Genomic DNA, 15,762 nt, shown 5'->3' on the forward strand with positions numbered 1-15,762 from the left:
GCTCACCCATAATAATATGTAAGCACACTGTATACATTCTTTATCCTCCCATTAAAACTTCTAAGCGAAAATATTTTTTGATAGTTCTGCCTGGATAAATTGGCTTCAAAATGTACCCAGAAACAACGAATGAGGCTGACCTGTCAGATGTGTTTTCTGTAGCATGCCTGCCCACAACAATGGTCATGCCCACTGAGACAGAAATTATTATTATGTGTTCAAATGATGATATTTAACAGATCTAACTGCAAAAAGGGATAGCTCCTCATTTGTGTTCTTAAGGTTTCTTCATTGCCACTGAACTGCATTCTTAACCTTTCTTGGTAGCAAGTGAATTATATCAAACTAAGTCATATTAAGTACAGCAACAGGTTGTTTACATAGAAGCACCTTTAAAGGTCTAAAATTAGAGTTTAATCCATCAGGAGACAGTGCTTCCCTTTCCTGTTGTTAAAAAACAGCACTATTTGAGAAGGTTTATCTTGTCTGAGATTGCCGATGGTATCTGATAGCTTGGCCTCAGTTTCTAACTACAAAACCAGAAGGTGATAAAAAATTGGTAAACAGTTTATGAAAATTTACATTTTTTAACGATTTTCTCCATACATTGAAAGATTATGACAAATATTAGTAATGAGATAATTTAGCCAAGAATTCCCTGCTTCTCATGTAAAGTAATACAGTAAGAGGCTGGGACTTGAAATGTACTAAAAAAAACATAGGGAGAGTAGCCTGGTTTAACAGTTGAAATAGAAAAAAATGAATTTTCTAAGTAAAGCAATCATTTATCTTCAGCCTTCAAAATGTGTTTTTCATGTGTAAGAGATGAAGAACAGCTTATTCCTTTATTAAATCATATTTAAGCAAATTTGTTAAACAAATACTGGGATTAAAAACAGAAGTTATGTTAAAATAACAGAAAAGAGAAAATTAGGAAAGAAAACACCAAACACACACAAAAAAGTTTTTAAATTTGGATGTTTTAATGATCAAAAGTGAATAAAGTAGAGATTTCTGTTGCATCCCCAGTGGGTAGAACAGTGCTTGCCGTATGGTATGTGTTCAATGAACACAGTCATTTTTCTTTCTTGCTATTTGTAGCAAGTGCTTTTTCTAATCATTCAGCTTCCTGCCCTTTGTTCCAAATCTGTGTTACAGCAAGGACAAGTTACAGATTTCTAATCACTATTGATGAAATTTCTGTATAATCTTTCCTCTGTCACCACCTCCAGAACATAATGACTTCTCTGCTCCAATGGTCAATCAGCCATAATAACAGATTAACTAATTAAAATTCAACCTGATTTAACTTATGCTCTAAACTGTGTATTACTTATTCAACAATTTAGGCAGCTAAACCATTATATATAAATCATTATATCTAATGATTAAGATAAAAGCTAACATTTATATTACATTTATTATGGACCAGGCACTGTTGTAAGCACTTCCCATGTATTAACCCATTTAATCTTTATATTTACCTTGTGCAGTAAATACTAGTATCCCTGTTTTACAGATGGGAAAATAGAGTCACTGACAGGTTAAGTAACAAGCCCAGGTAACACAAATAGTAGGTGATAGGGTAGGCTTCATAACCACTATAGAATCTCATATGAAGTCTACATCTCTACCTGTAGTATTCCTGGATTACTTGAACATATTTTATGGCCTTCCTTTTCTTATCTTGGAGTGGAATTTGCCCTCCTTCTGTGTTTGTCTCCACTTAGTGATGTCTTTATCTTGCTCTCCTGAAAAGATATGCCTTTGCTGATTTGCATTTCAAGTCCAGCTGTTATTCTACTTCTTATATTTACTGCTATTCATATCTTCAAGTCAACGTAAAATTTTAAAGGGTTACAGTGTAAAATACTGTACCAGGTTATGTTAAGACAAATAGTTAATAAGTGTCTTGTGGACATTGTTGGTTCACCTGTGTTTTAATTCCTAAAAATCCAAAATTTTAAAGGGCTACTATTTGCAAATCAAAATATGCATACTTTTGGTCCAACTTTGTGATCTTTAAAAATCATTAAACAAAAAGTATCTCCCAAAGATCTGAAAAGAACAGAAAATACAGTTGAACTTGGTCATGCATGCACATTCTAATGAAGCTTTAAGCTGTGCCTCAAAAATCCAATTTTAGGGTGCCTGGGTGGCTCAGTGGGTTAAGCCTCTGCCTTCAGCTCAGGTCATGGTCTCAGGGTCCTGGGATCGAGGCCCACATCGGGCTCTCTGCTCAGCAGGGAGCTTGCTTCCTCCTCTCTCTCTGCCTGCTTCTCTGCCTACTTGTGATCTCTCTCTCTCTCTCTCTGTCAAACAAATAAATAAAATCTTTAAAAAAATCCAATTTTATATAGAATATTCAAAGTGCTACCATTTTTAGATGTGGAACTTAGTACTCTGTCTTAGTATTAACTTTTTAAAAGAGCAATTCATTTCAACTTTTAGGCAGAAAAAAATCTTAGCCAAAGAACATGAAAGTGCAAGGCTGTGATGGGCATAGGATAGAATTATGCAGGCAGTAGGCTTTTAATAAATTAGTTAATGTAAAAATATCTTAGTTGATTTGCAGACTCTTTTGAGTTATCTAAATGATCACATATTCTGTATAAAACAACATTTTCGTCTTTTCCTTTTCCTTTTCCACTCTTATTCTTATTACATTGGCGAGGGCTTGAACACTGTGTTCATAGTATCACTGACAAGAATCCTTTACTTGTTACTGGCTTTAATGAGAATACTTTTAATATCTTATCATTCTAAATGTTTTTACAGCACTTTTTGTATATTTCCTCAGGAAGCAGCCTGATATTCCTAGCTGGGCAACTTCTTTAAGTTATTAAAAATAAAATTTAATCTATTAATTTGAATATATATTAAATACATCATTTAAAATAATATTAAAATACTAGGCACAGATATATCTGTAATAGAGAACTAAAATGACCCATAAAGTTACTATCATTAGTCCTGAAAAATGGTAACTGCCCAAATAAAAGATGCAGAATGGAACTTTATATTTAAAGAAAACCAACCCAGATCTATCAAGATCATCAGATGTTTTTAAAACAGCAATTTAAAGCTGTTTTTCCACACCTTCAATTCCTACACTAGATTCATGGATATATTGTCTTAGATATAAACAATACTTTTTTAGCTTATGATAACCTATGTAGAATTTTCCACATTTGGGATTACCCTCTGAAAGTGTTTTCAAAAATAATACTTGGTTAAAACCATATTTTGTTAGTTGTACTTTCATCTTTACCACCCAGCATATGTATCTGAGATGAAAATTCTCATATTTTATCCATTTGTCTGAAGCTGCCTGTGTCTGTAGGTGGTCAATGTCTACATTCTAAATGTCCTCACTACTGAATTACTTAAACTATTAAGTTACTAATGCATCGGTGTTTAGGATCATGCAATTTCATGCACCAGAACTGACAGTGTCATCGGTGTTTAGGATCATGCAATTTCATGCACCAGAACTGACAGTGTTCCAAAAAGCAGGTGAAAAGAACCAGTAGTAGGAGCTACAGATTTCATTTTTAGTAGCACTCTCTTAAGCTACATCAAGGAACATTGTTGCCATCTTCTCTGTGCTACAGGGAGAAGAGGGCATACAGAGCGCATGCTCTTGCACAAATGAGCGATCAGTGAATCTATTAACAATGACATTCATTGAGTTCTTATGCCAGGCATTGTTCTAAGTGCTGTACATGGATTAACTAATTCAATTCTCATAACCTCTGTGAGGGAGGTTCTATTATGATGATGCCCCTTTTATCATTCTCCAAACTGCATCGGGGGATCTTTTCAAAATCCAAATTTCATCTTTTTCTACTTCCCACCTCTACCTCATACTGGGCTTAGGATAAACATTTTAAAACAAAATCCTTAATATGGCTCACAGAGTGCTGCAGGATCTGATTTTCTCTCTCAGCCTCATATATACCCCATTTCCCTTTCATGTTTCAGCTCCCAGATTTCTTTTAATCTCTTGCCTGTGTTATTTCATTTTCCCATAGCACACTGCATCTCCTCTTTCCCTGATTTTTATGTTAATTCCTCTTTGTAAGAGAACAGTTCCTGGAGGGCATTATGCTAAGTGAAATAAACCAGACAGAGAAAGATAAATACTGCATGGTATCACTTATATATGGAATCTATTTCTTCTTCTTCTTCTTCTTTTTTTTTTTTTTTTTTTTAGTTGAATTTACAGGAACAGAAAGTACAAAAATGGTTCCTAGGGGCTTGGGATGGGGCTGGGGAGGGTAGTGCAGTTGGCAGGGGGAGTGGGGGTGGGGGGTGGTGTGTGAGGGAAACTGGGAGAGGCTGATAAAATACACAAACTTCCAGTTTTAAGACCAGTAAGTTCCAAGACTCTAATATATAACATGATTACCATATAGTTGATAACACTGTACTGTACAACTGGAACTTGCTACAAGAGGAAAACTTAAATATTCTCATGAAAAAGGGGGTGGGAGAGAGAGAAAGGGAAATAAAGGTACATGTGAGGCCGTGAACATGTTTAATTAACCTGGCCTCCTCTCACAATGCATACATTTATCAAATCATCACATTATACACTTCAAATACCTTATAATTTTAAAAATAAAATTTAAAATAATTACTATTAAATTAATTTTTAATAATAAATTAATCTAATAATACATTAATATTAAAATAAATATAATTTTAAAAATAAAATTATCTATGAGTTAAAAAAAAAAATACACCAGAAATCAATTCAGCCATCACTTCCTCAGGTCTCTCCCACTCCCAGCCCCATCTTTGTATCTCTAGCAAATATTAGTGAGCACATGTTGAATACACAAATACCTGCTGAGTGACGGAGTGAATGATTACTCTCAATTTTCTATTGGCAAGTTTTATTTAGTTTATTTAGTGTCATGTTTTCACATTTTTGTTTTATTTTGTGATCTTTGCCTGGAAGGATCATTACTTTGAGGTCTTCCTAGCACCTTGCCTGCTGAGGAACATATATGCTGTGCTGTGGAATCTGAGGTAAGTAGTGCTATAAGACTATTTTAACTATTTGCTGCCAGAGTTGCTTATCCTCCATTTTAACTCTGAAGTATAGAAAAAGAAGGGTCTTCTGTATGAAATTTGAACTTGATTTCTATTAAGAGAAATGTAGAGTCATCTTAGCTATTTTAGTCTTCTCTCTACAAGTCTTACCTTTCTACAAATGTAGTTCCTTTAAAATCCAATAATAGTGGACATGGATATGCTTGTGAAGTGAGAAATAAATAGGACATCTACCATAGATAGAGATTCACTGATGTTTGTGTCTTACTTCATTCAAGTCTCAGGACAAACCGATAATGAGTTTCAACCTTTTCATACTACCTGTCCCCAGATAAATGAACATAAAGACAAAATATGCATGTATTAATTTTCTTTCAAAAATGGATCATTGTTTATTTTATAGCAAATGAAAGTATTATCATGTCTTTTCAGGCATGTGTATGTGTGTGTATGAAAAGACTAGAACTTTTAATGTTGAAATTCTACTAGAATGTGAGATAATAATTCCATTTTATGCAAAATTTTAAAGACGTCAATTCTCATCATTTCTCTAAACATATCAGAGAATGAGTAATCGGAGAAAGCATACTTCCTTTGTTTAACTTGGAATGTTAAGCAACACAGATGCATTTGCAAATGTGTAATCACCCAATAAACTGATTTGCAGAGTCAAAAAGGTTCTGTAACACAAACATGATTAGACTTTATTTTATTAGCTCTTAATGTCCTAAGTTCTTTCTTATCCCCGGCCAAATGCAAGCACATGCTTTCACCTTAACTTCAGAGAATTTATGTTACAATAATTTTCTTAATTAAAATAACCAAGAACCTTATTAAGAAAGAACCATATGTATACATTTGGAGAAAAAAATGCTGACAACAAAACAATTTTTTTTGTATCTGTGATTCCAGATCCCATTTTATACACTGTGTGAATGTGTGTGCATGTGTATGTGTGCATGTGTGCGTGTTTGTGTGTGTGTGACTGAACAGAATGTTCCATTATGAGTTTTTGTTGTGAGAGCCAGGGATAGCTCCATGGCCATATGGAAGCAATTCAGTATAATGGGTATGCTGGCCAACTGTGTAGGTTTTCTTCCTCTTCACAGCCCAATTCAAATTATTTGTAACAGTGGGTGAGGGCCAATGAAGAAAAAAATTATTGGAAGCTATATCTGCATAAGATATTTATCATTGCATATAGTGGGCACATGCACCCATTAAATTCTACAGGTATAACTAATGATCATGTAATCTTGCAACTGGCATTAATGGTCATGGTCTAAAAATCTAAAAGCTAAAAAAGTCAAGTCTAATTATGTTGTGTTACTCATAGGAAAATCTTCTTTTTGGAATGAAATTTCCAGGATTGAAAGAACAAGGAGTAGTGAACATAAATAAGCAAAAGGATTCATGAAAAACAGAGGTAAATTTTGAGTAAAATATGGTATGAAGAAAGCCAAGTCACAATATCTTATTTGGGCTAACTCACCAATAAAATAAAATGAAAAGAAAAAAAAAATGGTCCTAGAATCCTCATGATATTGAAACATAAGAAATTTTTTAAAAAAGTAGAACAATGCAAACACTGATAAGAAAAATGTATCAAAAAGATATCACAAACTAAACTTCAGGAAGTATATTTAAGCCTTCCATTGGATTAAGAATTGTCTTTGATAAAAGAACACTAAGAGAGTGGATGGCTGAGTGAAAAAGTCCCAACTGTGGATAGGTGTCCCAGTGTTCATGAACCCCTTTTACTTGCAAATGCCTAGCTTTCGTGGAATGTTTTTAGTTATTCCCAGCATCTGAGCAATTAGACCTGGAAAGAATGGATTGCATCTAAACCAGGAACCTGGCTCTTTTGGGGGCTAAATAACGCCGTGAACCTCCCCTAGAAGAGGCAGAAATTGTGGAGAAAGCTTTAACCAGTGAACTCTGTAGATTATTGGAAGGAAGGTGTCCATCCAAATGGCCCTGGGTTTGTGACTCCATCACTAATGTGGTACGAGACCTTAGATTTCCTGCTTGTGCCTCAGTTTTCCTTCTATCCAAATGAAAATAATTGCTGCTAATTCACAGCATTGTAAAGATAAAAAGAGATTAAATAACACATAAAAAATACACTTTAAAATTAAGAGACTGAGTGTAAGGTATTACCATGGGGTTGTAATTTGGTGGCATCTGGAATCTATCCAGACCCACACTTACCTCCCTAGACACATACTTCCACTTAAAGAGTCTTGTGGGAATTTCTGGCCCACCCTTTCTTCTAATGAAATCACATTCTCCTTTCTCTCTATAACTATTAGGGAACTCAAACACCCCAGGACCCACTGTATAAGGTAAAAGATAGTCAGAAAGCTATGGATGATAAGTTTTACCATACCCATATTCCATGATTTCACTTAATTTTTGTTGTATGGAGATATTACATATTCTAGAATCCAGTGTGCTTATTTTATTACTGTAGTAAATAAAATATGCATCACATGAACCAGCCTGCCATGTTTAAAAAAAAAAAAAAAAAGGATATTTTTAAAGTAACTATTTTATTACAAGGGACATTCTGATTTTAATGATTTTACATTAGAAAATATTATAAAAATCTAAAGGAGAAATACTCTTATGTGAGAAACAAAAAGTGACATTTTATTGTAGAGAAAGTTAGAGGGGAAATTTCTCAGGCCAGATTTCCTTGGCAGCAACAACAGAATCTCTTCATGTTTGGAACATTTTTGCAGAGCTATCACATTTATAGTTCACAGAAAACACTGAGGGGAAATCCTTCACCTCACACCTTTCACATGGATGCTACTTTAGGAAAATCTGCTTACTTGCACCTTAATAGGGTTTGGACCAGAAGAAGAAAGAATGATAAAACTGTTTTATAGGATCTGTAGGGAATGTACAAGTGTTACAGGAGCTGAGAAGCAGCTTTGCCCAGGGATGAAGATTATAAGCAAGTGAGTGAATTATCTTTGGCTCAGTCTGTCATCTATAATGACAGAATAAATGAAAATCAGGAGAATGTACGCAACACACTGGAGATAGTGCCTGGTAGTCAATATTATTTATTGTATTGTTATTAATGTCTACAGTTAAGAATGATTGGAATACACAATAAAGCTTATTCTTACACAGGAAGAATATACATGTGTATGTTTACCCTCCAGTCATAAATGTGCAAGGTATTACATCAAATTCTAAAAATGTAAAAAGAGTTAGAAAAATTACACTCTCCCAAGAAATATATCACCTTGCAGAAACTGTAGATATATATCACAAAAAGTAAACCTGACGTAGGCAAATATCATTCAGGCAAAAAGTGCTACAAAAATTTAAAGGAACTCATCACTCTGAGAGTCTTTTTATAAATTTTTTTGAAGTTTCCTTTATAATATATAATTGGAACAATTTTTTTTAAAAGTTGTATCTCTGGGGCTCCTGGCTGGCTCAGTTGGTTCAATGTCTGACTCTTGGTTTCGGCTCAGGTCATGATCTCAGGGTGTGAGATCCAGCCCCACACTGGGCTCCAAGCTCAGTGCAGAGCCTGCTTGAGGTTCTCTCCCTCTCCCTCTGCCCCTCCTCCCACTCATGCACACTTGGTCTCTCTCTCTTTCCAAAATAAATAAGTAAAATCATAAATAAATAAATAAATAAATAAATAAATAAATAAAATAAGTAAAAGTTGTATCTCTGACTCTAATAGGTTTATAGACTATAAAAGTGACAAACAAATGCCAGTACAAGTAGCTAGGAAAGCATCCCAGCATTACTTTTGTAAGATGGTCTACAGATGTTAATATGCCTAGTAAAGATTGTAGGAGAGTAAAGATGGGTCAGAAAGCAAGCAACCATCCTCAATGCAAATAGCATTCCTGCAATCATTCTAATTTAACTTCCAGCCCCATTATTCCACCAAAGAGCTTTCAGAGAGGTCTTAATGAGATCTTCATGCTACCGAATCCAGGAGAGCAAAGAACCAAGCCACGGAGCTACATAGACTGAGCAATATTTAAAATCATACGGAGAATTGACTCAGTTGAGACAACACTGCTACCTCTGCTGAGCACAGAAACTTAAACATGGGTTGAGGGTTATTATATTGATCACATAATTCTACTTAAAATACTTAAATTGCTTCTGCTGGTATTCTGGAATTCTTCCTGAGTTAAGGACTCTGCCTACCAAAACTGGCACTGTGTTTATGTGAAGATAAGCCTCCCATGGATTTTACAGTTTAGGTAGCAAATGCAGAAAAATCCACAATGTGTACCTCTCCATAACCTATGAGCCCTGTGAATGTTTACTGAACACTTATTCCTTGGAGCTTTCCAGAGAGTTTTTTAACTTCTTGATTCAATAATCTTAGTGGTCCATTTCCAAATCACTCAGAAGTTTGTCAAAGGTAAAGTACTATGCAGCTATCAATGCTCCTATAATAACAGAATATCCTGCATCTGCTTTGCACTCTCAGAAAGATATAGAAGGTATAATTGGAGTATAAAATTTAAAATTTATCTCGAGCATTTGGTATTCCTATGACCCTTCTCTGATACTCAAAAGTAAGTGTCTGTCTACCATGAGCATAGTCCTACCCATCCACCTGAGGTCCACTGTCACCAAGTAAGAAATCTCTATCTTAAACAAGACAGGACTAATGAGAATCAGGTATGATAAGGACTCCTATCCTCTCTTAATGGCCCTTGAAACCATGCCTTTAGACTTGTTCACACACAGGATCAAAATAATCAACCTGTTTTATATAAATTCTTGTATCTTAATTTCAATCATTAAATTATATTTTAAGTAATAGGATTTTTTGTTAATTGGTAGTAAAGGCCACCTAAATTCAATATAGTAAATAATGTCAGAGGGCTTATCAAATCACTTAGTCATTTAGAAAAACACCCTAAGTTTTAATTATTAATTTTTCTCCAAAACTTTCTCACAAAATAAAATCAGTTTGAAGCTATTTGTCAGGATTCTCTATAATATGAATCTAAATTGAGTGAATTAAATACAATACAAATAAAGATTACTTTAGTCTCTCAATGACAATATAAATCTTCCTGTAGGATCTGTTATCAACTGGCATGATTATGGCTATAAAGAACGAGCTCATTGACTCTTGAAAGCAAATTACTAATTAAATGGTTTTAGCTTGTTTTCCTTGAAAACTCTCCAAAGCATATACATTTCCACTAATCACAGTATGATAACTGATAAAACTTTTAACAAGCACTTATCTCACAGGATTTTCTACCTATCAACTTTTACGAAATCACAATGTTGAACTAGTCATTTTGAGAAAAGTAACGAAGCTCTTTTTATAGATACTAATAGCACTAACAGTTAGCAGGTAAACTTTTCATTAAAAGGAACCTCCTATGGGCAGTCGAACTTGACCAGGCTTTCATTTCCATGCTTCCTAAATACACAAACTCTTGATTTATGCTAATAGTTAGATCTACAGTTAGTGAATCTCTCCGCAAAGTCTTTATATCCAGTTTTCTCTTACATTCTCTAAAGCAGTTCTTCTCAAAGTGTTCCTGAACCAGCAGTGTCAGCATTATGTGAGAACTTGCGAGAAATACAAATTCTCAGGTCCACTCTAGAACTGAATCAGAACCTGAGGTTGGGCCCAGAATCATGGGTTTCAACAAGCCCTGCAGGTGATTATGATGCTAGCTAATGTTTGAGAATCTTTGCTCTAGAGCAAAAAGATATTCTCTTGCTATTCTAAAGAAAAGGTTTTAATCCCTTACTTTAGAGCAGTAAAATCTTTTGCAAGTCCTCTGTCTCTAAGACCAAGACACCATTATACTTTATAAAATATATGGGAATTCTTTACAGATGGTAACAATTTAAAACCTTTTTTCATACAGGGGCGCCTGGCTGGTTCAGTCGGTTAAGCGGCTGCCTTCAGCTCAGCTCATGACCCCAGGGTCCTGGGATGGAGCCTGGAGTTAGGTTCCCTGCTCAGTGGGGAGTCAGCTTTTCCCTTTCCCTCTACCCCTCCCCTCTCGTGCACTATCTCTGTCTTTCTCTCTCTCTCTCTCTCTCTTAAATAAATAAATAAAATCTTTTTAAAATTTTTGTTTAGTGAAGTTTCTAGAATATGGCATATTTTCAATAAATGTTAAAAAAGAGATGCATATTTGGGTTTTAAAAGAAAAATGTGGTTATTTAAAGTAGTATGCTATTACAGAAATAAAAATGTCTTCTCTGTCATAATTTCAACAGGTTCTTCCCTATAATCAAAGTCCAAGAAAATAGGGCTGATTCTCACTTTTGCCCCATAGTATTTGATGGGTCCAGAACTTGTGCCATAGGATTTCAAATGCCTAAAACCTCTAGAACCATGACTACATGATGAATGAATGAATGAACTAAACAGGTACAGATATTTCTACACAGAGGCCTTCAAAAGTAAGCTGGTGAGATTATCCCAAAGAATAGACAGACAGGAACTGATTTATTTTGCCAATAGTCCCTGTGGCATGGCCTGTTATATCAGAAAGGCTAAAAACTTCAAAAAAGAGAGAGAAGAAATGGATTTATGAAGAAATGCACCTCATTGAAATATATACAGTTTTAAAGCTGTAGCTTAAAGTATTGTACCAAAATTGATTTTATTAAGTTGGTGGTCCATATAAGTAGAGAGAGAAATAAACTTGCAGTTGACAGATTTCTATTCATAAAAAAAAAAAAAAGCACCTCAGTTTCTACATAGAAACATAATAGATACCAAAGGTAAATCTTTGGGCAAAGCAATATTTTTTCACTCAGGAAATAGGGATCCAGTTTATTGTTATTACATGCATCATAAGTCTGTGGGTCACGAATTTTCCTGTTTCCTTCAGGAGTTTTGTAAAGTCCATATTTGGGGTGTGAGGTAATTAGTGTGATTCCCACTTCATAGCAGATCTCCTACTGGAATGCTAATGTCCTGAGACTGTTTAAAATTTAAGGAGAGAAAATACTTTTATAGCACAACATAGAACTCACATGAATAATTCATATTTCACAGATGTCACTGTCATTGTGGAAAAAAACCACTTTATAGTCTTTTTTAATGCACTTAGAATGAGAGACCATTGTTGTCAAATTTTCAGTGATATTAAGAGGGAGATCATGATACATCAAAGAAAGAAGAAATATCACTGCATGAGTTAATAAAAATAATTGGCCGAAATAAATAATAGAAGTATTTATAGTAAATCTATCTACAGCCCAACAGCTGGCTCAACACATTAATCAGTTTCACAGAGCCGTTCTAATTTGAATTCATTTCCATAAGAGAAAATCTGAATGAAATACCTGAGACTGGGCATTAATATTGGCTCCTTCCTTGACAAGGACTTTGACAACTTCTGCTTGTCCGGCCAAAGACGCAATGTGAAGGGCCGTGTTTCCCTTCTGTTTTGGAGAAACGAAATAGGCAATGTCAGAGGTTTCCAAATTTTGTAGAAAATCAAATGTACAGGCACTTTCAGTTTGGCTAATGAATTACTTCAAGTGATTAAAGCTTGTCCTTCTATCAAGATAGTAGCCCACCTTGGGAAGGGATGGTTGTCTGCCATCAAAACACTGAGCCTCCCATAATTGCATTTTCCTTTTCTAGCCTTCACAGCTCTAGGGCAGTGTTTAAGAACAGAAGACTGAGTACTTACGGAATCAAATTTGGGATTTGTGCACATGTGTGTGTGTGTGACAATTTATTGCCTATAGTAAAGGCAACCTAACTTTTCTTTGCAATTGCCAGAGATATTTTGTGTTTAAATTTCCACTGGAATCTCTGTATATTGTGAGCAGGGCCAGTCTACACTTTGGCAACTATGCATGCATGAGGTGTTAGAAATCCAGGTTAACTGGCCATATTCCTAATTTATTCCGGCGCTCTTTTTGTCTCTCCCTGATCAGAGTAATGCCCCAGCTGGAGGCTTGAGGGCCTGAAGCTACTCTGCTTCTCTCACAACCATATTGTCACACTCAAGCCCTGGTCAACAGGCTTGATTCTGACTGGCTACTGGTTTTCTCCACCTTAAAATTTTACCTTCCAAAGACAAGGATTTGTCACCACTGACGATATTTTTAAAAAATATCTCTTGTTTCTGAAATGATGCCCCAAAGACAAGATTCAAATATATTTTAGTAAAAGGAATATCAACAACAACAAAAAAAACAACAGCTTCTAACATATCAAACACCTTGTACAGTTCTTTAAAAAGGAGTCCAATTTCTCTACATACACACATTAGGGTGACAAAATCTAATTTTCCCAATAATTCAATCCATGATTCAAACTCTTCTCCATTACAGTATAAAAGATTCTGCATATTCTCTTACCAAGTTAAATGAATACAATAAAAGATATAACAAAGCATGAAAATAACTTGTCCATTTCCACTGAGAAGTTTACTACATCAATTTATATTTTTTTAATCAATTAACTTTAGGAAAATAGGTGTTATTGTCTATAAAGGATTATATCAATCTATTCTCTCTGTGAAAAAAGACAAAATATTAGAAACCAGGTACACAGAATTGTTCAGTCTCATGTTTGATAAAACCCTAAAATGAACCAATTCCAACTTTCTACAAAGTTTAGTAATAAGAATTGCATATCAGTTCTGTATTGTCAAGCATCTTGGTGTCCCAGCAAACCTCTGCAATGTTTAGCCACAGAAAACAACTTTAAGTCATTTCCTCTGTTCTGAGGAAATAAATTCTTCCAGCACAAATATTACCTTGGTGGCAGAATCCACAGAGGATCCTCTTCCCAGCAGCTCCTGAACCAGGCCCACATGACCCTCCTTGGCAGCCAGGTGGAGAGCATTGAGTCCATTCTGAAAGAGAAGCAAACAAGACTTTAGAAGTAGAATAATTGTTGTGAACAGTAGCTGATTTCCATGCATGGATCTAACCCAGAGACTAGACAGACTTGGTTGTACTTTTTCTTTTTGCATTAGCTTGAGATTCGTCAGACAGACGAATTTCCAGTGTTAGTGATTCACAGAGGAAAAGAGGTAAATATTCATTAGAAATGTGGATTTGGCAACCTTATCCCAGCAAACTTTCTTTTTTTTTTTTTTAACTAAGAAATATCTAAATAATTTTCTAATGAGAAAAAAAAAAAAAAGAGCAACTCTGTATCATTTGTTGCACCGGCCAGAAATAAAATTCTTTCCAGTTTCTAGAATACAGAGTTTAAACAAATCTTACTTTTTAACAAATGGGAAGGAAATGTCTTTTTCATAAAAAGTGATTAAAAAGCCGTAGGACAATTCTAAGGTAAAACAACTCTGCAATAACAACTTTGTACTTAAAAGACATTTAGTACCATATCACTAATTTGCCTTTAGGTTTTTTCCTCCCAAATTTTATATTTTCCTTATAATATGATAATACTGTAATAACTGATTCACATTTATCTAACTTCTTGAAAAATTACTCACCAGAGCACTGAAAAAACTCGTTGACAATTTTACTAAATATGGTATCTACATACATTATATTGATCTCCCCCAGAAATGACTTAATCGGCCAATCAGGAATTCCCTGATCAGTACCAATGAGGTGATCTGTCACATGGGTCCTCTCCATTCCCCAAAGGAAGATGAGGTAATCTGAATGTTAAGACCCCTTGCTTTTTCCCTAAGGGAAAGTGACCTTGCCCGGAACATTACTTTGCTCTTGCTAAGAATTTTCTTGCCCCACCTTCCTTCCTATAAAAACCTTCCATTCAGTACTACTTCTTCGAGTTTCCCAATACTTGCTAGATGGGATACTGCCCTTTTCACTAACTGTTTAATAAAGCTAACTAGATCTTCAAATCTAATCAGTTGCATTTTGTTTTTTAATACATAACAGGAAACCAAATACATATACAAACTCCTGGATGACAAATTTCCTGTTTGTGGTCACTATATATCCTATACTGAACTTTTTTCTTAGGAAGGCATTCAGGCTTTTATATCTGGTTCAAAAACAAAGAAATGTTTGTTTTTCTCCTTTGCAAACATGGTCCTGGTTTTCAACACCATTTCACTTTGAGCAGCAGATATAGTCGTACTATCAATACAGGCATGTCATGGTTTCCATATATTACTGGCACAAAATGATAAGAATTAAAGTGCTTTCAAAATTTGTTTTTCCTAGAAAATTTAGCAAATGAATCAACAATTTAACAGAAATTTGAAAGACAGTTCTAGGACTCTGTTCTATCAGCATGCAAATAATGTTAACTGTGTTAACTATATACAAGTGATTCAACAAATATAAATTATTCTCCACTCTCTTCACCTGACCAAAGTTGTTTTCTGAGTTATTCAACACCCAGTCTCATTGGTAACAGGCAGTACTTAATTTAAATAAACATAAACTACTTCACAAATAGTAAACTCATTATAACACAATGAAGGGAAAGCAGTGTGATCGTAGGTAGGAATTTTTAAGGAGATAATCAACCCGATATTTTAGACCCTTTAAGTTTACTGTTATCTTATTATTCTATATATTTTTCAGCATGGCATTTGTTTAGTTTTCCTAAGTTGCTTATGGGAAGAAATGTTTTACTCTGTGTCATGAGCCATTACATAAATGTCTTTCGAGTTGGATCTGTTATTTCAGTCAGTAAGAAACAAATGTTAAAATCACTGAGAGTTGTTAGATGGCCTAACAAATTAATACTTA

The 15,762-nt window shown here is 34.7% G+C and overlaps 1 protein-coding gene across 50 annotated transcripts in view; it reads right to left on the minus strand.

The window, feature by feature from the left end:
- ANK2 (ankyrin 2) overlaps window positions 1-15,762 on the minus strand; it is a 662,258-nt gene that overhangs the window by 156,143 nt on the left and 490,353 nt on the right. For all 50 annotated transcript variants that reach the window (XM_032859277.1, XM_032859322.1, XM_032859271.1 and 47 more), the window contains 2 exons: window positions 13,818-13,916; window positions 12,388-12,486 (listed from right to left, as the gene is read on the minus strand). In XM_032859277.1, the coding sequence (XP_032715168.1) occupies window positions 12,388-12,486; window positions 13,818-13,916 (198 nt within the window). The remainder of the gene's footprint in view (window positions 1-12,387; window positions 12,487-13,817; window positions 13,917-15,762) is intronic.

The sequence above is a fragment of the Lontra canadensis genome, unplaced genomic scaffold, assembly GCF_010015895.1.
Source record: "Lontra canadensis isolate GAN:19392208 unplaced genomic scaffold, GSC_riverotter_1.0 scaffold1, whole genome shotgun sequence".
In the NCBI taxonomy this organism is placed as follows: domain Eukaryota; kingdom Metazoa; phylum Chordata; class Mammalia; order Carnivora; family Mustelidae; genus Lontra; species Lontra canadensis.